The sequence below is a fragment of the Aquarana catesbeiana genome, linkage group LG01 (assembly GCF_042186555.1).
Source record: "Aquarana catesbeiana isolate 2022-GZ linkage group LG01, ASM4218655v1, whole genome shotgun sequence".
NCBI lineage: Eukaryota > Metazoa > Chordata > Amphibia > Anura > Ranidae > Aquarana > Aquarana catesbeiana.
The window spans coordinates 106,524,147-106,552,124 of record NC_133324.1 but is presented as its reverse complement, the minus strand read 5'-3'; the positions used below and the strand labels follow the sequence as shown (position 1 = coordinate 106,552,124).

At 42.8% G+C, this 27,978-nt stretch overlaps 1 protein-coding gene and 1 long non-coding RNA gene across 2 annotated transcripts in view; both read right to left on the bottom strand.

Annotated features, from left to right (window-relative positions):
• The window catches only part of LOC141133237 (granzyme A-like), a 29,447-nt gene extending 29,160 nt beyond the window's left edge, over positions 1-287 (bottom strand). The window contains exon 1 of the mRNA XM_073622498.1: positions 119-287. Within this exon, the coding sequence (XP_073478599.1) occupies positions 119-164 (46 nt within the window). The 5' untranslated portion in view covers positions 165-287. The remainder of the gene's footprint in view (positions 1-118) is intronic.
• A 7,725-nt stretch (positions 288-8,012) lies between these two features.
• On the bottom strand, positions 8,013-26,802 carry LOC141133246 (uncharacterized). Its single transcript, XR_012243030.1, has 4 exons — positions 26,650-26,802; positions 26,468-26,524; positions 21,851-21,902; positions 8,013-8,677 (listed from the first exon to the last, which is right to left on the bottom strand). It is a non-coding gene; the product is annotated as an uncharacterized lncRNA (long non-coding RNA).
• Between the last annotated feature and the right edge of the window lie 1,176 nt (positions 26,803-27,978).

The window sequence follows — 27,978 nt, the reverse complement described above, 5'->3', positions numbered from 1 at the left end:
AGAACAGCCGCCCGTGTGAAAGAGGCCTTATACAGGCTGAGCAGGTGATTTGTCCACCTAATAGTCCACATTTCTCTGATTTTTGCAAAACATAGAGCTAAAAGTGAAATTTACTAACCTTTTTGTAGAAAGATGAGAAATAGAATTTCAGCCCAAAGTCGCATTGTGTTTTAAGCAGTCCTTTGAGCTTTAAGCAAAGAGCTTTATTCTATGTATGACCTGACTGACATACAGAGCAGTTAGAAATGTGGTTTATAGGTGTTGGGACTTGACTTGTTTTTTCCACTGTGGTTTAAATTGCCATGCCATTTCATTTTTTGGTTGGGCACCTTGTGACATGAAACATTTTAACCCTATGCTTACTACACAGGAATAAGAAGTTTTTTTTTTTTTTTGCTTTTTTTTAACCGCTTCAGCCCCGGACCATTTGGCTGGCAAAAGACCAGAGCACTTTTTGCGATTCAGCACTGCGTCGCTTTAACTGACAATTGCGCGGTCGTGCAACGTGGCTCCCAAACAAAATTGACGTCATTTTTTCCCCACAAATAGAGCTTTCTTTTGGTGGTATTTTATCACCTCTGCGTTTTTTATTTTTTGCATTATAAACAAAAAAAAAGCAACAATTTTGAAAAAAACGCATTATTTTTTACTTTTTGCTATAATAAATATCCCCAAAAAATATATTAAAAAACATTTTTTTTCCTCAGTTTAGGACGATACATATTCATCTGCATATTTTTGGTTAAAAAAAAATGCATGCACAGTGTTTTCCATGTATTCTAATGGCTCAAGTTCACACCAGTGCAGTCAGTTTCCATTGCAAAAAAAAAAGTAGAGTGTGCTGCATTTTTTCTGCACAGAACTGCACTGGAACTGCATGTGATGTGAACTGTAACCAAAATTGATCCAGAACACATGAGTGCATTTTTGTGGTGTGAACTGGCCCTTAGGGCCAGTTCACACCAGGTGCAGATTCGTGCAGTTCCGTGCGCTTTTTTTTCTGCACTAAAAATGCATACACAGTGTTTTCCATGTATTCCAATGGCTCTAGTTCACACCAATGCAGTCAGTTCCAGCCAGTGCAGAAACTGACTGAAACTGACTGCATTGGTGTAAACTAAAGCCATTGAAATACACGGAAAACACTGTGTATGCATTTTTAGTGCAGAAAAAAAAGCACACAGAACTGCATCTGGCGTAAACTGGCCCTAAGGCTCCATTCACACTAGCGCGTTTTTTGATGCATTTTGCATTTTGCAGAAATGCACGGGAATTTTTTAACATGGGTTCCTATGGAACATGTTCACATCAATGCTTTTTTGTTTCTCTGCATTTTTGGAAAGGGTCAGGGACTTTTTTTCATGCAAAATGCAGCGTTTTGCATGTAATAGAATTCAATGGACAAGCATCAAAAACGCAAGTGCACCATTTTTGCAGCGTTTTTGATGCGTTTTTGCCATTTTTTTTTTTTTTTTAATTTTTTTTACATTTTTTTTTTAGACTGTAAAAAAAAACTGTAAAAAAAAAAAAAAAAAAAAAAAAACGCAAATCGCGGCAAAAACGCCGCATAAACGCTGCTCAAAAACGTGGCAAGCATGAAAAAAAAAACTCCAAAAACGCCCAAAAGCAACATGCATAGGTGTGAATCCAGCCTAAGGCTGGATTCACACCTATGCATTTTTTGTGCTTTTTGCATTTCGCAGATTTGCACTACAGAACGTGTTCCATAGGAAACCATGTTAAATGGACTGTAGTGCAGATCTGCAAAATGCAAAAAGCACTAAAACTGCATAGGTGTGAATCCAGCCTTAGGCTCGATTAACATCTATGCATGTTGCTTTTGAGTGTTTTTGGAGTTTTTTTTGTGATGCTTGCCACGTTTTTGAGCAGTGTTTTTGCAGCGTTTTGCGTTTTTTTTTTTTTTTACAGTTTTTTGTATACAGTCTAAAAAAAAAAAAAAAAAAAAGCCAAAAATGCAAAACGCATCAAAAACGCTGCAAAAACACTGCACTTGCGTTTTTGATGCTGGTCCATTGAATTCTATTACATGCAAAACGCTGCATTTTGCATGAAAAAAAGTCCCTGACCCTTTCCAAAAACGCAGAGGTACAAAAAGGCATTGATGTGAACATGTTCCATAGGAACCTATTAAACCTGTTAAAAAATTCCCATGCATTACTGCAAAATGCATCAAAAAACGCATTAGTGTGAATGGAGTCTTAAACAGGTTTAGGACTAGGAAGTTTACTTAGTCCTTAACCGCTTGCCGACCAGCCGCCGTCATTTTACTGGGGCAGGTTGGCACGATCCCGGGAACCGTCGTAGCTATACGTCGGCTTGCGGGATCGGGATAGCAGGCGCGCACGTGTTGCCAGAGGCGCGGGCAAGCGCCCGCTGCACTGTGGGGGTGCCGATAGTCATGGCCGACGGTCGCTATGACCGCCAGCCACGAGAGATCGCGGGCACGAGAGGCAGAACAGGGACGTGTGTGTGTAAACACAAATCTGTTCTGTGAGGAGAGACAGATCGTGTTTTTTCTTAATAGGTAGGAACCACGATCTGTCATCCCCTCTAGTCAGTCCCCTCCCCCTACAGTTAGAAACACAAACAGGGAACACAGTTAACCCCTTGATCGCCCCCTAGTGTTAACCCCTTCCCTGCCAGTGACATTTTTACAGTAATCAGTGCATTTTTAAAGCATCGATCGCTGTATTAATGCCAATGGTCCCAAAAATGTGTCAAAAGTGTCCGATGTGTCCGCCATAATGTACAGTCACGATGAGAAAAAAAAAAATTAAAAAACGCAGATCGCTGCCATTACTAGTAAAAAAAAAAAATAATAATAATAAAAATGCTATTAATCTATCCCGTATTTTATAGACGCTATAACTTTTGCGCAAACCAATCAATATACGCTTATTGTGATTTTGTTTTGCCAAAAATATGTAGAAGAATACATATCGGCCTAAACTGAGAAAAAATGTGCTTTTTTTTAAAAAAAAAATGGGGATATTTATTATAGCAAAATGTACAAAATATTGTGGGTTTTTTTTTCAAAATTGTTGCTCTTTTTTTGTTTGGGGTGCAACGTCGCACGACTGCGCAATTGTCAGTTAAAGCAACGCAGTGCCGAAGCTCAAAAAATGGCCTGGTCATTCAGCAGCCAAATCTTCCGGGGCTGAAGTGGTTAAATCCTTACATGAGCTTCGGCACCACTGTGTGCTGACTTAGGAATCAATTACAAATTCTCATACCGTGAAGGTTTCTAAATTAGACAAATTAACCACACAGCTGGAAAAGTGTCATTTTATTGATACACACTAATACCAAGAAACACATAATACAACTCTAACTTAAAAGAAAACTCTTGAGACATGCCCATAAAATACAATAGTACACCCACCTAAGAAAAACAGCTACTTTGTACAATCGTATATTTGAATTGCATTACATTAAAAATACAGACTTAATGCTTAACTAAACTCTTTCAATCAACATTATTTATTTTTATTTCATAAGCTGCTAGTATTATTACATATATATCAAAGTATATTGTATTTACTTATTTTAAACTTTTTTTTTTCATTTATTCAGTTGCTTCCTGGTTTCTGATCTAGGCCAGAATAATGTTATACATCCCAGGAGTCTTCTTGGGGGGGGGGGGGTTCTCAGCTAAACACACCCTCCTGCCTGCATGCCTGAACTAAGAGCAGATGGATTCCAGGAAGTAAATGCTTCATGAGTCATGTGCTTTATTCCAGATGGCTGTGGCTAGAAATACTAGACTAGAGGGTGTTTTTCAAAGCAATTTCTCAAAAAATTAAAGCATGGAGACATGGATGGATAACTGGGTGAGTTTGCTTTGAATATTCAGAATGAATTAAATCCCATTTTCAGTTTAGTTCAGTTTAGTTCTTCTATAATATAACTTTTATACAAGTTAATAAACTCCACAGAAGGGGCTCAGAGAGGAAATACCTAGTATGGTCCCTTACCACAGTGGACGTCCCCAAGCCTCTCCACTGGCTCTAATTTCCAGGCAAGTGGGTGCAGATTCTGGATGTGAGTTTGTCTAAACTATCCTTTATAGATACATAAGTGAAGACTACCATGCCAAATATTCCAGTGTTTAATAAAAGTCAATTATTCTGCAGATATAAACACTGCAGCCACATTTGGGCCCTCAACCGTGTGACGCGTTTCACCCAATGATGTATGAAAACAATGTCATGTTATTTGAGTTTTTAGTTAGACGCCTTGTGCCATGGAAAACTTTGACCTTCTGCTTACTACACATAACAAAAGAAAAAAAAAAAGAAAAATCCTAAGTGTCTCTAGTTTTCAAGCAATTCAGGATCAGCGCTTATCTATGCTACCCTCTATAAACAAATATTTAAGTGTTCAATAAAATTCAAAGCAGTATTAAACCCAGAGGCAAACAATTAATATATTGCAGCTTACGATTCTTAGATGTGACGGCTGCATTCGTTTTCTTTTTTAGGGTTTCTTTCATTTTCACCTGGTGAACAGGGCAGTACGTCTGTTATTTTTTAACAGAACATGCTGTCCTGTAGATATAGCAGTTAGAGGGGTGAGACAAACCATTGTAAGGGCTTTTTTTATGTAAAACCTTTATCCCAAAAAGAAAAGGCGTTTGGCTTCAATTTGTTCGTGCATCTAAATCTGCTAGTACATCTAACACACCCCTCCCCTAGATTAGCAATGCTGCTGTCCAAAGGTGTCTCTGTTGCTCCTTCATCCAGAATGTGGGCACCCTAATACAGCAAGTGTGTTACTGGATGGATCACCAGGTGAAAATAAAGTAGAAATAAAATGTAAAAAAAAAAAAAAATATAAAATGTAAAAAAGAAAACTAATGCAGCCATCACATCTAATAATTGGTAACCTGCAATATACTTACATTTTGTTTTTTACCACTTTAATTGTTCAGGAGAGATAAATATTGAAGCCATCTGGGGCATCCCCTTTCTGATGGGTTTCACTGAAAGAGGGCTAAATTATAGATACCTACACTCTCATTGATCTCTTGGATTAAGCCAATCATCAGGTGAAATGCATCAGAAGGGGAGGTCCCACGTTGGACTTCAATGTTTATGTCTCAAGAAATGGCCCCCCATTGAGGGAAAGATGGCCCCCTGCTCGGCTCCATACCATTGGATGATGGAAGTGATGTCAAAGTCACTTCTGCCCAATGGTCTTGAAGGGGAAAACATTTTTTATTGAAAAAAAAAATATATATATATATATATATATATATATATATATATATATATATATATATATATATTTTTTTTTTTTTTAATTGCTTTTAAGTGTAAATATGAGATCTGAGGTCTTTTTGACTAAAGATCTCACATTAAAGAGGTCCTGTCATGCTTTTTTTCTATTACAAGGGATGTTTATATTCCTTGTAACAGGAATAAAAGTGACCCAAAATGTTTTTTTTAAAAGACAGTGTAAAAAAAATAAATTAAAAGTAAAATGTAAAGCGCCCCATGCCGCCGAGCTCAAGCGCGGCAGCGAACGCATACGCAAGTCGCACCCGCATATGAAGACGGTGTTCAAACCACACATGTGAGTTATCGCCGCGATTGTTAGAGCGAGAGCAATAATTCTAGCCCCCCTCTGTAACTCAAAACTGGTAACCTGTAGAAATGTCTAAACGTCGCCAATGGAGATTTTTAAGGGTCAAAGTTTGTTGCCATTCCACAAGAGGGCGTAATTTTGAAGCGTGATATGTTGGGTATCAATTTACTCGGCGTAACATTATCTTTCACAATATAGAAGAAAATTGGGCTAACTTTACTGTTGTCTTATTATTTAATTCATAAAAGTGTATTTTTTCCCAAAACAATTGCGCTTGTAAGACCGCTGCGCAAATACGGTGTGACATAAAGTATTGCAACAACCACTATTTTATTCTCTAGGGTGTCTGAAAAAAAATATATATTGTTTTGGGGTGTAAGTAATTTTCTAGCAAAAAAAAAACAAGTTTGAAAAATAGACCTGGTCCTTAAGGGTCCTTTCACACGGGACAGATCCGTGATGATCCGCCCCGTGAACATCCGCTTGCTCAGGGGGACCGCTCTGTCAGATCTCTGCTCTCCCCTATGGGGGGGATCGGATGACCACGGACTGTCTGTCCGTGTTCATCCGATCCACTCTGCAGATGGATAGAAAATTAGGATTTTCCTCAGTCTGCAGAATCGGACCATAGCGGGGACGGATGATATCGGGTGTCAGCGGATTTTCATCCGCTGACACCCGCTATCCCATAGGGATGCATGTATGTCCGTATTTAATCCGAAAACGGATGGATGAAATACGGACATACTGTCCGCACATGTGAAAGGGGCCTTAGTGGTTAAATGTCAGTAGCTACAGTATTTGTAGCTGCTGACTTTTATTTTTTTCTGAATGAGCCTGGACCTCCTCTTTAATATGTAAATAACCATCCACAACCTATCCCTTCAATTCCAATAAAATTAACATACCACCGAGAGAAATTACTCTTTCCCTCTGTATCTGGATGTGTATCAACATTAAAGCATAATGATATGCAAAACCTTTTTTTTTTTTTGGATAGAGGAAAGGAGGATTATAACTCCTGCCAAGTCTTTGACATCTGTGTCCCATTGGGAGGATTTACCTTCACTTCCTGTCCCCTAGCCAAAACAGGAAGTGAGAGTTCCCTGCAACTTGAGGAAACCCCCCACCCTCAGGTCATCAGGACTAGTGTCCCCATTGGAAGATTTCCCCTCTATTACTGTTCTGGGGACAACTCAAAACTTGGGATTTTCTCTTACTTTCATTTTTGATGAGAAATGGAGAGGGTGAATCTCCCTAACAGCGGCAGAGATAGCAATAAAAACATGACAGGTGTACTAATCCCTCTCTACTCTATCCAACACTTAAAAAATAAAAAAAGTTTTGCCTTTAGTTTTATTTTAACTTGTTTGATATTACTGGTGAAATAAAAATCAATGGATATCAGATAATAATGTTGAATAGTTGCTAGGAAATCCAAAGCGTCATCGTGACAGAATTTACAGGGCAGATATACTGCATGTATATAGAGAAGAACAGTGCTTTTTTTTTCAGCAAGAACGCGAGGGAACGCAGTTTCAGCACCTCCAGCACTGGATGTATTTTAAGGCATGGAGTACTGGGATGTGCTGGAGGGTCTATTGATGCTACCAGGTGGAGGGTATCTTTTGTCGCTGGTGAGGATCTATTTTTGTGTGTGGGTCTATTGTTGCTGGGGGGGGTGTGTCTTATGTTGCTGGAGGGTCAATTGTTGCTGGGAGGAATCTACTATTGAGGGAGAGGTCTATTTCTGCTGGCTGCTGGAGAGTCTATTGGTGCTGGCTGCTGGGAGATCTGTTGTTGCTGCTGGGGGTTTATTGTTCCTGGGGTGACATTTTGTTTCGGGGGTTCATTCTTGCTTAGGGGGATCTAGTGTTGTGTTGAGGTTCTATTGTTGCTGGGGTTACAAAATACAAATGACTTAGTAGCACAAAATTATACTTGGTTCTGTATTCTCTAAAAGGGGTAGTACAGGGAGGTGGGTAGGGGGTGGAAGCAAGGGACGGTGCTCAGAGGTGGGTAGGGGGTGGAACTGAGGAACGGTGCTCAGAGGTGGGTAGGGGATGGAAGCAAGGGATGGTGTCCAGAGGTGGGTAGGGGGTGTAACCAAGGGACGGTGCTCGGAGGTGTGTAGGGGGTGTAACCAAGGGACGGTGCTCAGAGGTGGGTAGGGGGAGGAACCAAGGGATGGTGCTCAGAGGTTGGTAGGGGGTGGAACCAAGGGAAGATGCTCGGAGGTGTGTAGGGGGTGGAACCAAGGGACGGTGCTCGGAGGTGGGTAGGGGGTGGAACCAAGGGACGGGGCTCGGAGGTGGGTAGGGGGTGGAACCAAGAGGCGGGGCTCGGAGGTGGGTAGGGGGTGGAACCAAGGGATGGTGCTCAGAGGTGGGTAGGGGATGGAACCAAGGGACGGTGCTCAGAGTTGGAACCAAGGGACGGTGCTCAGAGGTGGGTAGGGGGTGGAACCAAGGGACGGTGCTCAGAGGTGGAACCAAGGGACGGTGCTCAGAGGTGGGTAGGGGGCAGAGATGAAAGTTGACTCAGAAGGGAGGGGTTCATACACGTTTTCTCTGAGAAAAAAAGCCCTGGAGAAGAATATATTGTTTGTTACACAAAGGAGGATGTATGCGATGTGTTATACAGAAATATGGGTTGGCAATCTAATTCCTCATTAAAGTGCACAGGTTTGTATTTCGTACATGTTACACCAATCAAACATTGAGCCTCTCTGGATGTGTATGAACATTCATTCCGATCTTTGCACATGGATGCGCAAACGCAGGTGGTACATCTGAAACGTCTTGTGCTATTTACCCGTTTGTCTATTTTTCCAACTCCTCTACAGATATTTTCCACATTTTTTATAGAATCACGGATGAATGTGTTTTTGTTCTTACACGTGTTTGATTTGTAGGACTTGTCTTTATGCATGACAACATTACAATCAATGCTTAAACGAGGATCGAGAATGTGTTTTGTTTTAAAAATTTTCCAAGTTTGGCATTCGGACAGATGAAGGACACAGAAGAAGATTCCAAATATCAGGAGACAAGATGCTTTTGAGATCATCCTGCAATGAGAAGAGAAATAGGTGAAGGCTACAGAATGTCTTTTTCAGAACATCGCACAGATCATAAATAAAAAAAAACATTTAGAAATACCTCCCGGAAGAATTAAATAAATGTCAGGGGACTTTGCTATGCAAGAACTGGTATTCAACAATTATTTACTGATGCTTTATTGAATCCTAACCGCTAAGGATTTTACCAAAACCACAGCGGATAAATGAAAATAAGCAAGCCATGGGAAATCCACTCTGCTGGTGAGTGAATATTTAATTTGCCCAGCATATTAACAGTTTGGTGAAAAAAAGAAATATTCCAAATTCCCCAACCATAGGGAAACCCTATGCGGTAAAGTAGGGCTGGGAGATTTTCTAAAAAAAAAAAAAAAATCTGCGATTTACTCGATTCACGATTTGATTGTTTTTTTTGGACACCGCGCCGGTCCTGAGGAGCTGCGGGCAGGAGTTTTTAGGCGAGGCCGTGACTTCGGCCTAGACCGCGGCTTCCGGCCTCACGGACTAGGCCGAAGCCGCGGTCTCGCCTAAAAACTCCTGCCCGCAGCTCCTCAGGACCAGCACGGTGAAAAAAAAAAAAAAATCTAAAAAAATTGATTTGCTTAAATTTTGAATCGATTTGACCTCTCAACTCGATTCAAGAATTGAATCGATTTTTTCCCCAGCCCTACGGTAAAGGCAAACGGGCTGTGCACTTTGCAAGTGCTGTTGCATTCTGCAAAGGGCATTTGCTCCAGAGGTTAGTAAAAGAGGCGGAGCTTTGCTGACTTCCATCATCCAATCTTGTGCAAGAAAAAAATGCTGTTTTTAAAATTTTCCTTGCATGTGACTGGGTATTCTTTGCAAAGTGAAGCTTCACCTCATTTACTAAGCATTCGAGCAAATCCCCTTGCAGAGTGAAACTGCAGCTGCAAAGTGCACAGTCTATTTGCCTTTAATAAATCAACCTCCCGTTGTTCAAAGAAAAGAATCCCCATTCCTTGTGTAATTGCCCTATTTCAGTGATAGCGAACCTTGGCACCCCAGATGTTTTGGAACTACATTTCCCATGATGCTCATGTTCTCTGCAGTGTAGGTGAGCATCATGGGAAATGTAGTTCCAAAACATCTGGGGTGCCAAGGTTCACCATTACTGCCCTATTTGTTTCCAAACATATGTTTGTCTTGAACTAGTAGCTCAAGTTGCTAGTTCTTTGAACAGGTTTGTCCATTTGTAGTGGAAAAATTGTTGCATTTTAGTGCAAAGCCTGTATGTGCTGCTCTGCCTTTAGTATGAATCTTACTACATCTTTATGTTTTGTATTACTGTGATAATAACTTGGCAAAACACACAAAAATGCCGTAAAATGCACAATAAAATCTAGTAAATCACAGAAAAATGCCTGTTAGACCACAGTGTTATAGCATGATTGCAGCCTTAAAGAGGTATTGCAGTCTGCTCACATCTATGTAATAAAAACATCTTTGCCATTCTGAAGCTTCACTCCAACCACTTTGCATATTATTTTATATATACTGTGATTCTGTACTTGTCAAATATGCTGCAGAAATCTCCCTCCACTGAGCCTGGCTGCAGCCATTTTAACTGTGGGCAGCTGAAGCTGCTGCCTGTTCACTACCTGGATTTCAGAGGCACGCTCCCAGCTCTGCAGTTCTCATTGGCTCTCTTAGGACTCACCCCCCTGCCTTCCTGGCAAACTCTCACACGAGTGAGAGAGAGAGCTGTGCATGATGTCATAAGCCTAGGATTTTTACCAGACAAACAGGAAGTGGGCTGTATAAGGGATTTACTGGCAGAAAAAATGTTTTACTATCCAAAGGTAAAACAACAAGGGCAGAAGATTTTATAGATGGAAAGATGAAAAAATGACTGAAGGTTTCATTAGATGTGGTGGCTGCATTAGTTTTATTTTAGGCTTTTCCCCTCTGTTTTCACCTGGTGATCTGGCCAGTGGCACACCTCCTGTATTAGAATGCATCCACTCTGGATAAAGGAGCAGAGGAGGCACAGCAGACAGCGGCATGGTCAGTCTGGGAAGGAGGATGGTGTAAGATGTACTAGTAGATTTAGATACACTAACAAGTTGAAGCCAAACTCACTAACCTATGGAAAACAGGATCCAGCATTCCCCACACTTCAGCACACTGGACTCCTCTACTTTCTGCTCTGCTGTCTGAAGTCAACATGGGAAAAAGAATGAGCAGGACACGCTCTGACACGCGAGGGGCTCTGACACAGGGGGCCCTCACACAGGGAGATCTGACACACAGGAGGCCCTCACACACGGGGGGCTCTTACATAGGGAGGTTTGACACATGGGGGGGCTGTCACATAGGGAGGTCTGACACACGGGGGGTTCTCACACAGGGGGGCTCTGACACATGGGGGGCTCCCACACACAGAGGGGCTCTTACACATGGGGGGTTCTCACACAGGGAGATCTGACACATAGGGGGCCCTCACACATGGGGGGGCTCTCACATAGGGAGGTCTGACACACGGGGGAGCTCTGACACGGGGGGGCTGTCACATAGGGAGGTTTGACACACGGGGGGTTCCCACACAGGGGGGGCTCTGACACATGGGGGGCTCTCACACACAGGGGTGCTCTCACACAGGGAGGTCTGACATGGGGGGGGCTCTCACACACAGGGGGGCTCTGACACAGGGGGGCTCTGACACAGGGAGGTCTGACACACGGGGGGCTCTCACACAGGGGGGGCTCTGACACACAGTGGGCTCTGACACATGGGGGGCTCCCACACACGGGGGCTCTTACACGCGGGGGGGTTCTCACACAGGGAGGTCTGACACACAGGGGGCCCTCACACAGGGAGATCTGACACACAGGGGGCCCTCACACACGGGGGGGGGCTCTCACATAGGGAGGTTTGACACACGGGGGAGCTCTGACACAGGGGGGGCTGTCACATAGGGAGGTCTGACACATGGGGGGTTCCCACACTGTGGGGGCTCTGACACATGGGGGGCTCTCACACACAGGGGGGCTCTCACACAGGGAGGTCTGACACACGGGGGGCTCTCACACACAGGGGGCTCTGACACAGGGGGGCTCTGACACAGGGAAGTCTGACACATGGTGGGCTCTCATACAGGGAGGTCTGACACACGGTGGGCTCTGACACATGGGGGGCTCCCACACACAGGGGGGGGGTTTCACACACAGGGGGGGCTCTCACACACGGAGGGGGCTCTGACACATGGGGGGTTCTCTCACAGGGGGCTCTGACACATGGGGGGGCTCTCATACAGGGAGGTCTGACACACGGAGGGCTCTCACACAGGGAGGTCTGACACATGGGGGTTCTCACACAGGGGGATCTGACACTGGGGGGGTTCTCACACAGGGAGGTCTGACACACAGGGGGCTCTCACACAGGGAGGTCTGACACATGGGGGGCTCTCACACGGAGGCTCTCACACAGGGAGGTCTGACACACAGGGGGTTCTCACACAGGGGGTCTCTGACACAGGGAGGTCTGACACACGGGGGGCTCTCACTCGTAAACTCTCTCTACTAGTAAAATCGTTGGACCGTCCTGAGCCTGGTCTGAAGTTATTCAAGGGGTGCATGCTGGGTTTGCTATATCAAATAAACTTGGGTCTGTAACTGCACTAAGGGGCATGAAGAGTAACACTACGGAAGGTTTACCTTGGCCAGACAAGGAGGAGAGTAGTTTCCATGGGTAACTAACCAGTCGGGGCAGTACCTAGCAAAGTAATGGGTCCTGCGGTAGTGAGGGGGTCGGTAACCTGGCTCCCTCCCAAACGGCTGGTGTCTGGTGGCTCCTGGACCCGAATACACATCACAGAGATCCATAAGACCAAGTCACGAGGTACATGAAGGTGGACAAGGCCCGCTAGGTGCTCGGCGGGACCTCGCTCTGTTACTGGGATTGAGGTGCCAGAGAGTGCTGAACTGCACATCCCTCCTTGCAACCATACATCAGTTACAAATGTGTACTAACATGAGACAAAAACACTGTTTAGAGGAGGTTTGCATCAAGGTTACACTCAGGATGTTCATCTCTGAGTCGGGGGACTCCCTTAACGTTTGGTTGACCGCACCCCCTGCCCACATGTATAAAATCCAGAAGTTACACAGCTTTTCTAAGCTTGCAGAGTCAAGCGAGGACCTGACATCACACACTGCACAGCTCAGGAAGGAGAGCTGAGTGTAATCTGAGACCTGAGTGGATGGAATGGACACACACACACACACACGGAAACATGCACAGCTTTTGAGGCACAACTGAGCCAAATACACACTATAGAAGGATATGTTTTGCTAATTGTTCATGCCAGAGGTTTACAACCACAAAATTGAATTCCAAGCAAACAGCTAAATACAAATATGGAATATACACATAGGAGCTGTTTTACCATGTAAAGGATTTTCATTTCTGTCTATATAGTTCTGAAATTTACACAGCCAGATGACTGGGTTCCCCACTCCTGAACAGCCAGGCAACAGGCATTTTCCACACTTTCTCCAGACACAAGGAACAATTTTTGAGCTTGGTTTTTGTTGTTTTATTAGGGGTTATAACTTGGATGGGGAATAGAAATTATGGGATGCCCAGCTTGACTGAAACAAATAACCAGGGACAACTTCCTCCCTATGTACGAGATCTTGAACTGTTCTACCTTCTGGACACTGGCAGTCTCTAAAGATGAAAAATGCAAAAAGACTAGGAACGCTCAGTACCTTAGAAAGCACTTGTGTAGTAAGCAACATCCAGGAGTTTCTCCCACTTCTCTGTAGACATTGATCCCAAGTATAAACAGAAAAGTCAGTGCTACTACCCATACACCACATAGATAGCAGAGCTCCCAGGTGCTCGATCCAAAGTCGCTCGAGTAGAGTAATGTTGAAAAAATTATACACACTCTGGTTGTTGCTCTTCAAATTTTATTAAATATCCACAGTGAACAAACGCAGATTAAGTCAGTTGACGTGTTTCAGCCTATAAGGCCTTAGTCATAAGACATTGATCCCAGTTCTAATGCCTGCAGGACTACCAGCCCACCTGGCTGCTTCTTCACCAGCCCACCCAGCTGCTCCGAAGATCTCCCAGGGCAAGGGACAGGAAGGGTGAATTACAACATTGTCCTTCAGAAAGGCTTGCTACATGTGGCAGACTCTCCCCTTGTGTATCCCTGGGTGTGCTGATGTGCTCACACTGTCCTCCTTGCTCCCTGCTGCTTCTTAGGCAAGATTCCTTTCAAACAGCACTGCTGTCAGGATCCTCATAAGCCAGCCCGAGCTCCAACCTAAGGCAGAGCCCCCCCAAACCAGGGGCTCTCCTCCAAGGCCACGACAGTGTCCTCAGCACTCCATCTTCCACCAGGCTCCCCTGCTGGCATGATTCATCCATATTTAAGGGCCTGCCAGGCCTACTGCCCAGGGATTGGCCAAGCTCACCTAAGAATGCAGATCAACCCTCCTGGCCTCCGCCCTCTAACTTCTAGCAGTTTCTCGAAATTCCCAAAACTAGGGGGAGGCACCAGAGACCTGCCTCTGAGTCATCCAACCTCACCTTCAGTAAACCCAGATTCCAGATTCACACTTACCATGAGTTATTCAATAAATGTACCTGTACTTACTTACTAGCACACTACAGGGTGCTACATGTGTATGGAAGGTCATGTCATCAAAAGAGTTGACATTGTGTGAGCATCGGTGCACAGGTGTTAATTAGTTTGTGCTCAAATGCATACATAAAAGTGTGTGTGAACACTATTTAAACTGGATAACTGCACATGACTGGTGCTGATTTGTCTTCAGTGGTACCTGTGTCTGGTATTTTTTGATTTTGACCCAGCTTGTCTCGATCTGCTCCTGTTATCTGCCTGTACCTACCATGGCTTGCACCACCAACGCGCTTCCATCTACTCCTCTTGCTCAAGATCTACTTGTCTGATACAGACCCAGGCCTGGAACCTGACTTTGCACCTGCTACTGATTCTGTACCCAATCAACCCACCAGCTGCTGACCCAGCTGCTCAACCATGGACCAGCATTAAGCTTTTGCATCTCTTCCTTTTACCTGCCTGCACCTCCACTTTCTGCACACTTGTCTGCTCCCCAGTCTGCTGATCCTGTGTTTGGCCATCACTTTTGCTGTTCCTGTAACCAGTATCCTACCTGTCATCCTTCAGGGGAAGTCCACACATCACAGACTTAACCAATGACTCCTATTCACCCAGACCAGCATCCAGAAGACCATCAAGGTACCCTTGATATTTCCTGCCCTTCTACTATCTGTCTACTCTATCAGGAGCCCTGTGCTGGAGGGGTAGGAGTCAGGTTCATGACAGTCTGGTAGTGGAGGAGACCTGATTTCTCTCAGCTGCAGTTAATCCACACTTAAAGGTCCAAGCCTTTGACTGGACAGTAAAAGAAGAACAAATAGACCGCCAGCTTGTTAGAGCATGAGCACTGAAGTACATCTGATTGGCTCCTTGTACTGCTTTACCCTCTCCCAGTTTGAGCTCTGCTGTACAGGGGATTGCAAGAAGCTGATACCAAGTAAATCTCGGGTTCTTACACCGTATACATTTAAAAAATACATTCTATGAGCTGGGATATTTTCAAATCCTAACTGAGTTAATTTGTCATTAATAGACCACTATCACAAACATTATGATTACTGTAAGTAGGATAATTTTATAAACTTAGGATATTATTTATTTTTTTTTTTCATTTTAATTTAAATTTTTTATTTTAATTGAATTCCTTTAAATATGGTTGCATTCACATTTACATGCGGACCAAGCTGTCCAGAAAAAGTAACTGGGGCCGAGACCAACTAAAGCAACGGTCACCATTTATTCACTTGCTTTACATCTACATTATGAAAAAAGGAGAAACAAACAAATAAAACTGCTCAATCGTGCTTGACAGTATCCTAATTTTTCCAACCCCTGTTCTTGTCACTTTTGCTGAACAGCTTGGTCTTCTTAAAGGGGTTGTAAACCTTCATGTTTTTTCACCTTAATGCATCCTCCCCCCTCGGGAAATCGCTTCTCCGAGGGGGGTTATCAGATGTGGGGAGGAGCCGCAAGAGCCACCGGGTGACCCCAGAAGAGCAGGCTCGGGGCCACTATGTGCAAAACGAGCTGCACAGTGGAGGTAAGCATGATATGTTTGTTATTTAAAAAAAAAAAAAAAAATTACCTTGACAATAACTTTAACAATGTACAGTATCTCACAAAAGTGAGTACATCCCTCACATTTTTGTAAATATTTTATTATTTCTTTTCACGTGACAACACTGAAGAAATTACACTTTGCTACAATGTAAAGTAGTGAGTGTACAGCTTGTTTATAATATGTTAATTTTCTGTCCCCTTAAAATAACTCAACACGCAGCCATTAATCTATAAACCGCTGGCAACAAAAGTGAGTACACCCCTAAATGAAAATGACCAAATTGGGCTCAAATAGCCATTTTCCCGGTGTCATGTGACTCGTTAGTGGTACAAGGTCTCAAGGTTACAAGATTACAAGACCCTGAAACTGAGCTGCAGCACGGTGGCCAAGACCATACAGCAATTTAACAGAACAGGTTTCACTCAGAACAGGCCTCGCCATGGTCAACCAAAGAAGTTGAGTGCATGTGCTCAGCGTCACGTCCAGAGATTGTCTTTGGGAAATAGACATATGAGTGCTGCCAGCATTGCTGCAGAGGTTGAAGGGGTGGGGAGGTCAGCCTGTCAGTGCTCAGACCATATGCCACACACTGCATCAAATTGGTCTGCATGTCTGTCGTCCCAGAAGGAAGCCTCTTCTGAACATGATGCACAAGAAAGCCCACAAACAGTTTGCTAAATCCAAACAGTCTAAGGACATGGATTACTGGAACCATGTCCTGTGGTCTGATGAGACCAAGATAAACTTATTTTGTTCAGATGGTGCCAAGCGTGTGTGGAGTCAACCAGGTGAGGAGTACAAAGACAAGTGTGTCTTGCCTATAGTCAAGCATGGTGGTGGGAGTGTCATGGTCTGGGGCTGCATGAGTGCTGCCGGCACTGGGGAGCTACAATTTATTGAGGGAACCATTAATGCCAACATGTACTGTGACATACTGAAGCAGAGCATGATCCCCTCCCTTCAGAGACTGGGCCGCAGGGCAGTATTCCAACATGAAAACGATCCCAAACACATCCCCAAGACGACCACTGCCTTGCTAAAGAAGCTGAGGTTAAAGGTGATGAACTGGCCAAGCATGTCTCCAGACCTAAACCCTATTGAGCATCTGTGGGGCATCCTCAAATGGAGGGTGGAGGAGCGCAAGGTCTCTAACATTCACCAGCTCCGTGATGTCGTCATTGAGGAGTGGAAGAGGACTCCAATGGCAACCTGTGAAGCTCTGGTGAACTCCATGCCCATGAGGGTTAAGGCAGTGCTGGAAAATAATGGTGACACAAAATATGACACAAAATATGGACACTTTGGGCCCAATTTGGACATTTTCACTTAGGGGTGTTGCCAATGGTTTGGACATTAATGGCTGTGTGTTGAGTTATTTTGAGGGACAGCAAGTTTACACTGTTATACAAGCTGTACACTCACTACTTTACATTGTAGCAAAGTGTAATTTCTTCAGTGTTGTCACATGAAAAGGGTATAATAAAATATTTACAAAAATGTGAGGGGTGTACTCACTTTTGTGAGATATTGTAGATACAAATCTAAATTAAAATATGAAAAAATAAAAACAGAAATCCGCATATTGAATGCTATAACTGCATACATTATGTGCATACAGTGGTCAGAATAGAATACTTTTAGGGTAGTGTGTCATTGAACAATAAGGTTATTAATAAAGAGGACTTTTATATTTTTGTTACTGAAATTTTTAAAAGTAGTTGAAATAGAAATACAATGCTTTCTCACCTGTAATTGAAATGAGCATATTTTTAAAGCAGCAAATCTGACCAATTCACTAACCTGACATTCACTGCAATCTTACAATCATTTCATTGTTTGGTGAAAATCACATCCCTTGCTTTATAAATGTACCTCTTCGTACCCAAGGCTAAAACAATTCTAAATGCCTAAGCCCTATTATTGCATTTTTGAAATGTGTTAGTAAAACATATCATCACAACTACTATGTGTATCCAGGTGGATTATACCTTGTTTTTTTCAGGATAAATTGGGCTTTCATTTGGTGGTAAATGGTAATGGATATCTCTTTATTTTCTTTTATTATCAAAGGAAAACTGGCCCAAAATAGTAAAAAAAATGTAAATTTAGCTGTATATTTCTTGCTACTACCATAACCTACCACCAAAGAACAACCCAAAATAAATTCTCCTACTCCTAACAATTGCAGCGATACAGCATAGGTGTATGTTAGTTGTTGTTTGTACCCGTAGTACAGCCCAGAAACAATAGTGTACATTTTGCTTTTTTTTTTTTTAATCCTACCTAAAACACACTGACACTAAGGGGTTGATTTACTAAAGGCAAATAGACTGTGCACTTTGCAAAGTGCAGTTGTGCCAAAGTTTAGTAAATGAGTAGAAGCCCTGCTGACTTCAATCATCCAATCATGTGCAAGCAAAAATGCAGTTTTTTTTATTTTCCTGGCACATGATTGGGTATTCTTTGCAAAGTGGAGCTTTACCTCAATTACTAACTTCTGGAGCAACTGTACTTACAGAGTGCAATTGCACTTTGCAAAGTGCACAGTCTATTTGGCTTTAGTAAATCAACCCCTAACTGACACTAATACTAATTAAAGAGAGAAAAAAAAACCCTGTCCAAAAAATACTGACCCTAACATTTGACCCTTACCTTGACCCAAACACTAACCCTAATGCCCTGTGCACACGGTCGGATTTTCCGATGGAAAATATGTGATAGGACCTTGTTGTCGGAAATTCCGACCATGTGTGGGCTCCATTACACATTTTCCATAGGAATTTCCGACACAAAGTTTGAGAGCTTGTTATAAAATTTTTCGACAACAAAATCCGTTGTCGGAAATTCCGATCGTGTGTACACAAATCTGACACACAAAGTGCCACGCATGCTCAGAATAAATTAAGAGATGAAAGCTATTGGCTACTGCCCCGTTTATAGTCCCGATGTACGTGTTTTACGTCATCGCGTTTAGAACGATCGGATTTTCCGACAACTTTGTGTGACCGTGTGTATGCAAGACAAGTTAGAGCCAACATCCGTCAGAAAAAATCCATGGATTTTGTTGTCGGAATGTCCGATCAATGTCCGACTGTTCCAGGTCCCGATCGTTAGAATGGGGCCCAGGGCTCTCGGTGAGACCCTCCGAGTGGCACGTTCCCAGCACAAAGGGAGATACATAAATATGCGGCCTCACTGAAAAAAGCCCAGTGCAGTGGGGCCGCATATTTGCGTACAGTTGGCATGAAGGGGTTAATCTACGCTAATAGTTGGGAGGTGGTAAAAATAGGACTAAGACTGGGATGCCATTAAAGTTCATGTGTGTGTAAAGGCAGGTGTCCCAATACTTTTGACCATATAGTGTATGTGCCTGCTGTACCATGTTCTTGTATGAAAAAGTATCCTGTTCCTGTATGAAAAAGTATCCTTTTTATTTGTATTGCTTCCTGTATGTGAAATCCCTGGTGCTCCTGCCAGTCCCTCTGTTTTCCCTATCAAAACTGACCACACTAGACAAGTGAGCACAGTTGTGCCAGACTTCTGCTTACATGCTCCCCCTGCACAGCAATTTGCTGGAAAGTTCTGTGTTCTGCTGTTTCTCCTCCCCCAGCTCTCTGTGTAGCTGAGAGTATGTGATCACTTATAAAAAAGGGGGGGGGAGGGGGTTGGGAGGTGATTATGTTTTTTTTTTATATCTATACGCAAATGTTATGCCTTTCATTTCTATTAAACTGAATGGGTTGTTGTACAAGGTGAAGGTTTACATAGACTTTTTTACTCTACATTTTAATAAATTGTATACAATAAAAGTTATATATTTTAAACTATTTTTTTTTTGGGTAACGTAAAGTCTGTTTGATGTTTCCATCTGATCAATATACTGTAAAATTTTAAGAGAGTAGGAATTAATTTAAAACTCTGACATTTTTTTTTGTATTTTATTGGTAAAGTTTCTGGTAGCTTCCAGTCCTAGAGACTGGTGATAAAAAGTGCCATTAGAACAGAAGTCTCCATTTGAAGATTTCCACTCACCTGTTTAACCTCCCTGGCGGTATGATTATGTCAGATTTTTGAATGTCAAAACGGTACAATTGTTTTGCATGCAAATTTGTTGTTTTAAATTGTAGGCCTGTAATTCTTAGGAATAACTCACTTAAATCTGTCCAAACCAGAGTCTAGAAGACATCCCGGGTATGATAAAGTTTGAAACATGAAATCATAAATTATAATATAATAAATAACTATAAAAAAATAATAATATAATAATACATTTTATTCAATAATGTAATCAAATCAAAAAAATTGAAATGTGCTCAGTCGCAGAATTGTCACTTTTCAGTGTCTGATGACAAATTTCCCCACAAATCACTATCGCTCAATTCTGCAAGTCATTCTTATTTACTATCGCTGTTTTCTAGCTGGTCATTATGAAATACTTACCTTAGAACGAAGCTCTCGCACTGCCGCCGGTCATCGCTGAGGGAGCTGACATGTTGCCTCTGCGTCTCTTCCGGGTTCGCGGGCTCTGGTGCTGTCAGCCATGTATGTGTCAGATAGGTCAGTGTATGTCAGGTAGGTCAGTGTAGGTATGTCAGATAGGAGAGTTTAGTGGTCAGCATTGATGGGCACTGGTAAGCCAGGCAGCAACCAGCAAGTGAGCTTACCCGTGCACGTTTAGGAAATATTCAATTTACCTACAGGTAAGCCTTATCATAGTCTTACCTGTAGGTAAAAAATATAAAGAAAGGGTCTACAACCACTTAAAAAGAAAAAAGAGAAAAATAAAAAACTAAAAAGTTACATTGAGTACTTTTAGTCCTCATGCACACGGACGTTTTTACAGCTGCTTTTTTGAGCTTTTTTTGCAGCTTAAAAAGGCCTGTCTATGTTAGTCTATGGCTTCATGCCCACCTAGGCGTTTTTGAGCTGCAAGTGGCATAGGCGTTTTTAAGCTGTAAAAAAAACCCAGGACCAGTGGGTTCTGAGAGACGTTTTTCAGCTGTAAAAAATGCTCTAACGCTGAAAAACGCTGAAAAACGCTGAAAAACGCTCAAAAACGTCATTCACCAACGTTTTTTAACGTTTTTGATCCATTGAAAAAAAAAAAAAAACGCTAAAAAGCGCTAACGCGGAAAAACGCTCAAAAACGCTCAAAAACGCTAAAAAAACGCTATTGCAAAAACGCTGAAAAAAGCTGAAAAAAGTAAAAAAAAATCACTGCAAAGATACTGGCGTTTTCATAACGTTATTTTAACAGCCTGTGTGCATGAGGGCTTAAACTCACCCCTTTTCCTTTTATAATCCCCATTTTTTTATGACTGTGTCCATTTAACTAATAATAATAATAATAATAATATATATATATATATATATATATATATATATATATATATATATATATATATCATTGTCAAAAAAATAATAACATCACTTTAAAGCGGGGGTCCACCTATCTATCGTTTTTTTTTTTTTTGAGTTCATTCACAAACTTTTCTTCTCATGATTATCTACTCACATGTTCTGTGTAATAAGTCCGCCTGTGTCCGATTTTGTTGTAAAGAATAACTTATAAAATTCACTGAAGGCGGTTTCCATCTTCACTGTGGGCATTTGAAGCCCACAAGCATGTATTTACTGGATGCAGTGAATGCTGTGCTCCCAGCATTCACCGAGATGTTGTGATGACGCTGTTGCACAATGCATGCTGGGAAGCCTGAGACTAGCTCCCAGGGGACTGTGGGAGGTCTGGGAGAGGCTAGAAACACGCCTACTCCCATGGGAGGAAAACCAGGAAGTGCTAAGAAGATTAGAAAAAAAAAAGGTAATTACGGCGATTTAAATTTTTTTACACAGCATGTCAGCATCTAGGCAAGGAAGAGAATGCATAGAGATAATGTTCAAAATTTGGGTGGAACCCCGCTTTAAGGAAACCCCAATATAATATACAACTCAGCAGATACTAAACATGGGGATTTGTGTTACTTACCTTGTATATAGGTATGTATAAGTCGGTAGTATGCAAAACAGCAAATTTCGATCTGTAGGAGAGCATATGAATGAATACAACAATACACTGCCTTTTTAAAATTCTAAGTCTATGACAAATAATGCTTTTATCACCCCAGATAAATAGTCTATTTGTTTCTAAAAAAAAAATCACCTCTCTAGACCAGTGTTTCTCAAAACCAGTCCTCAAGGCGCCCCAACAGGTCATGTTTTCAGGCTTTCCATTATTTTGCACAGGTGATTTGATCAGTTTCACTGCCTTAGTAATTACCACAGCTGTTTCATCTGAGGGAAATCCTGAAAACCGGGTGATGTTGACCACGCCCCCTAAAACATCACAGTCCCAGCATGCCCAGGGACTGTGACATCATAAGGGGGCGGGGTCTCCCCTATATAAGTCACAACGGAGCGCTCACAGAACAGTCCAGCCGGAGAGAGCGTCGTGTCAACATCTGGAGAAGAGAAGAGGGAAGAAGACAAGAAGCCCAGAAGTCCGGACCTCCGCTGGCAAAAGAGCGGCCTGAAGACAGCGGAAGAGCCAGCCGAAGAACTGGAACACCGGGAGAAGAGGCCGGAGAGAGCGGAGAAGAACCAACCGGACGCCGGGAGAAGAGGAACCGGAGGGACCCCCGAAGCCGGAAGAAGACCCCCGAAGCCGGAGGAAGACCCCCCCTGGAGCTGTTTAATAAATTATTTTAAAAACCTGTGTAGTGTGTTTTATTATTGACGCTTTTTCCCTAGGTGAATGGGTAGGTACCATGTACCCCATACTCATTCACATAGGGTGGGGGGCCGGGATCTGGGGTCCCTCTTATTATAGGGGGCTCCCGGATTCCGATAAGCCCCGCAGGTCCCCCCTCCCTCAAAGCACCCACCCCCCCATGTTGAGGGCATGCGGCCTGGTACGGTTCAGTTGGGGGGGCGCTCGCTCGTTCCCACCCCCTTTCCTGACCGGCCGGGCTGCGTGCTCGGATCGGGGTCTGGTATGGATTTTAGGGGGGACCCCACGCCATTTTTTCGGCGTAGGGGCTTCCCTTTAAAATCCATACCAGACCTAAGGGCCTGGTATGCCCCGCGCTCGCCGCAATAGGAAAATTTGTTTTTCCTATTGCAACGAGCGCGAAATGCAATACCCTGCCCTTGCGTCGTATCTGGTCCGTTGGACCAGCATACAGACGTGCGGGCTTTCCATCGGACCAGCACACAGACGAGCGGACTTTCCGCCAGAAACTGAGTCCGACGGAAAGATTTAAAACATGTTTCAAATCTAGGTCCGGTGGGCTTTTGGGAAAAAGTCAGCCGGAAAAGTCCGCCGGAGCCTACACACGGTCGGATTGTCCGGCAGACTCTGGTCCGCCGGACCAAGTATGCCGGAAAGTCCGCTCGTGTGTACGCGGCATTACAGAAAGCCCGCCGCAGTTTTACGTTGGTACTTTGAAGAGGAGTATCGTTGTTGTGGTAGCAGCAAGCTGCTATAACCCCAGTATCCTCTTCTTCAGCGGTCCGCTCTCAGATAAAAGTGGTCTCTGTGGCGGATTTGCCACGAGATCACTTTTATCGGCAGCGGGAGAGGGCTCCCCCCCCCGCCGCACTCCGGTGCCCTCTGCCGCTTACTGGACCTGTCGGTAGTGGCAAAGGCGATCGGGTCCTTCTCCTGGCTAGACATGGAGACGAGTGAGGGGAAGATGGCCACCCATCTCCATACCATTGCAGGGCGGAAGCGACGTCAAAACATCACTTCCGCCCATAGATCTTACTTTTTTTTTTTATTCTTTCAAATGACAACACTTTTTTTTTATTTATTTATTTATTTATTTTTTTATATTTTATATTTATTGCATTTTAGTGTAAATATGAGACCAGAGGTCTTTTTGACCCCAGATCTCGTATTTAAGAGGTCCTGTCATGCTTTTTTTCTATTACAAGGGATGTTTACATTTCTTGCAATAGGAAAAAAGTGACACAATTTTTTTTTTTAAAGAACGGGTAAAAATAAAAAACAAAAGGTAAAATAAAAAATATATATATTTTTTTTAAATGCGCCCCGTCCTGCTGAGCTCAAGTGCAGAAGCAAACACACGAATACGTGAGTAGCGCCCGCATATGAAAACGGTGTTCAAACCACACATGTGGGGCATCGCCACAATCGGTAGAGCGAGAGCAATAATTCTAGCCCTAGACCTCCTCTGTAACCCAAAACATGCAACCTGTAGAATTTTTTAAATGTCGCCAATGGAGATTTTTAAGGGTAAAAGTTTGTCGCTATTCCACGAGCGGGCGCAATTTTGAAGCGTGACATGTTGGGTATCAATTTACTCGGCATAACATTATCTTTCACATTATAAAAAAAATTAGCTAACTTTACTGTTGTCTTATTTTTTAATTAAAAAAAGTGATTTTTTTCCAAAAAAAGTGCGCTTGTAAGACCGCTTCGCAAATACGGTGAGACAGAAAGTATTACAACAACCGCCATTTTATTCTCTAGGGTGTTAGAAAAAAATATATATAATGTTTGGGGGTTCTAAGTAATTTTCTAAAAAAAACTGTTTTTAACAACAAATCTCAGAAAGAGGCTTGGTCCTTAAGTTCAGTCTCCAGGCATGCCATGGTTGAGCCACATTTTTACCACCCCCAACTGCTCGTTCTGCAGAGGCAGCCACTGGGGTTGTACACAATGCTTTGCAGCTGTGCCAGGAATGTTACCCCCAGTTGCTATTGGTGGGCATGGCTGTTCCCGGAATGCAACCCATTTAGGAAAATGGGGCCACGCTGCAACTGCTGGCATTTCACATGGTTATGGCATGGTGGTGCTGCATTTAGGGGGTTAAAACAGGCAGTGAAGAAGCGACATATCTCCTGCCTGTCAAATTGCGATCTGAGCATGGATTGCTTTCAGAGGAGCAGCAATCCTTGCAGCTAGTGTGAGCAAGCCCTAAGAGAGCAGCCCTTCTAGCTTAGAAAAGCAGTCTGGATCGTACAGAGTGTATGGGGTCAGGATTAACCTCCCTGGCAGTATGATTATTTCGGATTTTAGGTGATGAAAGCGGTACAATTAATTTTGCATGGAAATTTGGCGTTTTAGGTCTGTAATTCTTAACAAAAACACACTTATATTTGTCCACCAAGAGTCTAGTAGATATCCCGGGTATGATGAAGTTTGAAACACAAAAACATAAGTTATAATAGAATAAATAAATATAAATAATTAAAAAAAATAATAATATAATAATAATAAAATAAATTTCCCCATGATTCACTATCGCTCAATTCTGCAAGTGTTCTAATTTACTATCGCTGTTTTCTAGCTGGTCTAAAGCCACTTTTGACGTAAAGAGACACTTTGTGGTTGCTATGGACAATCTCCAGTTTCCAGGCAGAAAGAACAGTATATACATATATAACATAAAACTGCATGCAGGGCATTGGACAAAGCACTGGGGACAAAAGGGATGTGAAATAATTTCATACAGTACTTCTGTAAGATTACAGTACTGTATGTGTTATGATTTTTACTTTTTTTTTAATTTGCCGCCAGGCTCCACCCCCACGCGTCGCGACGCTCGCAGGGAACGGAGCCTGGCACAGAGAGGCTTCGGAGGAGACACAGCCCGCAGACAGCATGGGGGGACATCGCAGGATCCTGGGGACAAGGTAAGTACAGCGCACCAGGATCCTGCAATGTAATCCCGAGTGTGGCTCGGGGTTACCGCTAATGGTGCACAAATTTAACCCCGAGCCACACTCGGGAAAACCATCAAGGAGGCTACAAGTAACATACTTGCACATTGCGCAATGGGGCTCAGGTAAGTATTGGGGGGGATGGGAATGCATGAAGGTAAAAAAACCTTGAGCCTTTACAATCACTTTAATATTTTAAAATACAGAATAAATAATATATCCCTTTACATTTGGACTTGTTCACACATGGAGATTACATCTGTGTAGGCCAGGCCGTGTTTTACCAACACAGGGATGCCCAGGTGTTACGTGCATCCCACTTGGCCCCATCCGCTACCATTTTTTTTCCCATGCTTTTCCATTGCTCTGGAGGCATCCAAAACTGTGACGAATCGGTAACCATTATTTTAGCTGTTGCTACTATAGCAATATACTGGATTTATGCATGTTTTTATCCCCTTTGTTTCATTGATATCCCCATGCCGGCAGCGTCATTGCTGTCTATTTGGACACAGGGGCTGCACCGACACCAATGCTGTGTCCCAATATGACACCCATGTGGGTGCATGCAGGTCCCCAAACTCAGTCTGTGTGCATTCGGGAACCCGCATTACCCTGCTTCAGTAAAACACAGCCCTGCATGTGGGACATATAGAATCACTCCATGTGAACAAGGCCTTAAAAGAAAAAGAGAAACATAAAAAAACAAAAAAGTTACATTGAGAACTTTTACACTCACTCCTCTTCCTTTATAATCCCCATTTTTTTTTAAGACTGCATAACATTTATATCTTCTTTGTGTCCCTTTAACTAATAATAATATACATATCATTATTTAAAATAATAACATCACATAAAGGAAACCCCAATATAATATACAACTCAGCAGCTACTAAACATTGAGATTTGTGTTGCTTACCTTGTATGTAGGCACAGTATGTATAGGTAGGTGGTATGCAAAACAGCAAATTTTGATCTGTAGGAGAGCATATAAAAAGTAAATGAATATAACAATACACTGCCTTTTTTAATTCTAAACTTTGTGACAAATAATGCATTTATCACCCAAATAAATAACCTATTTGTTTCTAATAAATTCACCTCTCTAGACAGTAGGTTCAATGTCCCTCCTTCTCAGCAGGTCTACGTTATGAGCCGGTACACACTCTTCCTTTATATATTGTTGGAAACCAAAAAAAGGGGAACTCAAATACCTTAGCCAAATGTTTATGCGAAGTGAGGTGTTACCAACAGACTTCCTGCAATTATTTCACGTCAACAAACAATACATATCTAAAGATGACTGCCAATTGTCCTTTAAAAGTATTTTCAGTCTCCAGGCATGCTGATTTAAGGGCTTGTTCACACGTGAGGTTGAGGTACCGTAAAACTACATGGTTAAGCCACATTTTTACCCCCCCCCCCCAACTGCTTCCTCTGCAGAAGCAGCGACTGGGGTTGTACACATGATGTGACCACAATGCTTTGCTGCTGTGGCAAAAATGATGCCCCTTGTTGCATTTGGTGGGCATGGCTGCCTGCTGAATGCAGCCCATTTCGTAGAATGGGGTCACGCTGCAACTGCCCTGCAACTGCTGGCATTGAACATGGTTATGACATGGTGGTGCTGCATTTAGAGGGTTAAAACAGGCAGTGAGGAGATGATATACTGTATCTCCTCCTCATTGCCTGTCAAATGTGACCTGAGCATGGATTTCTTTTCAGAGGAGCAGCAATACTTGCAGCTAGTGTGAGAAAGCCCTAAAAAGCAGCCCTGCTAGCTTAGAAAATCAGTTCAGATCATACAGAATGTAGGGGTCAGGCTGTCCTCTTTCACCACTTTTATTTATCTTGGCTTTAGAGCCATTGGCAGAGGCTATTCTCAGCCATGCGGATATTAAGGACATTGATGTAGCTGGATCCTCCCATACAATTGTGTTATGGGCTGATGATATACATATGACTTTTATGTCTTCTAGAGTCTCCCTATTCAACCAGTTGTCCATCTTGAATATCCTTTGCTTCTCTTTTGGGACTTTTGTTAACCCTGCCAAATCCAGACGATGTCAGTGACATCACACATTAGCTTATTTGAAACTAAGCGACAATCTCCTTTTGATGTTTTAACAATCCTGATCCACAGATCCCTCAGACCCTGTCTTCGCTTCTTATTCTTTTTCTTCATTGATTTTTCTTTCAGGCTTTTTCTCTCCTATTTGCTCCTCTGTTTTCTTCTTCTTCTCTCTTTTTTGGTCAAGATGTAAGATTATAAGGCCATTATGTAAAGGTTTGGTTACGACCGTTACTGGCTACCTTATAATCAGTGGCGGATTAAGGTGGTCATGGGCCCCTAGGCTACTTTTTGTGTGACCCCCTCCTAAGCATGCTTTACCAGAAAATAAATTATTTATTACCATGTGTAAAAGGGTA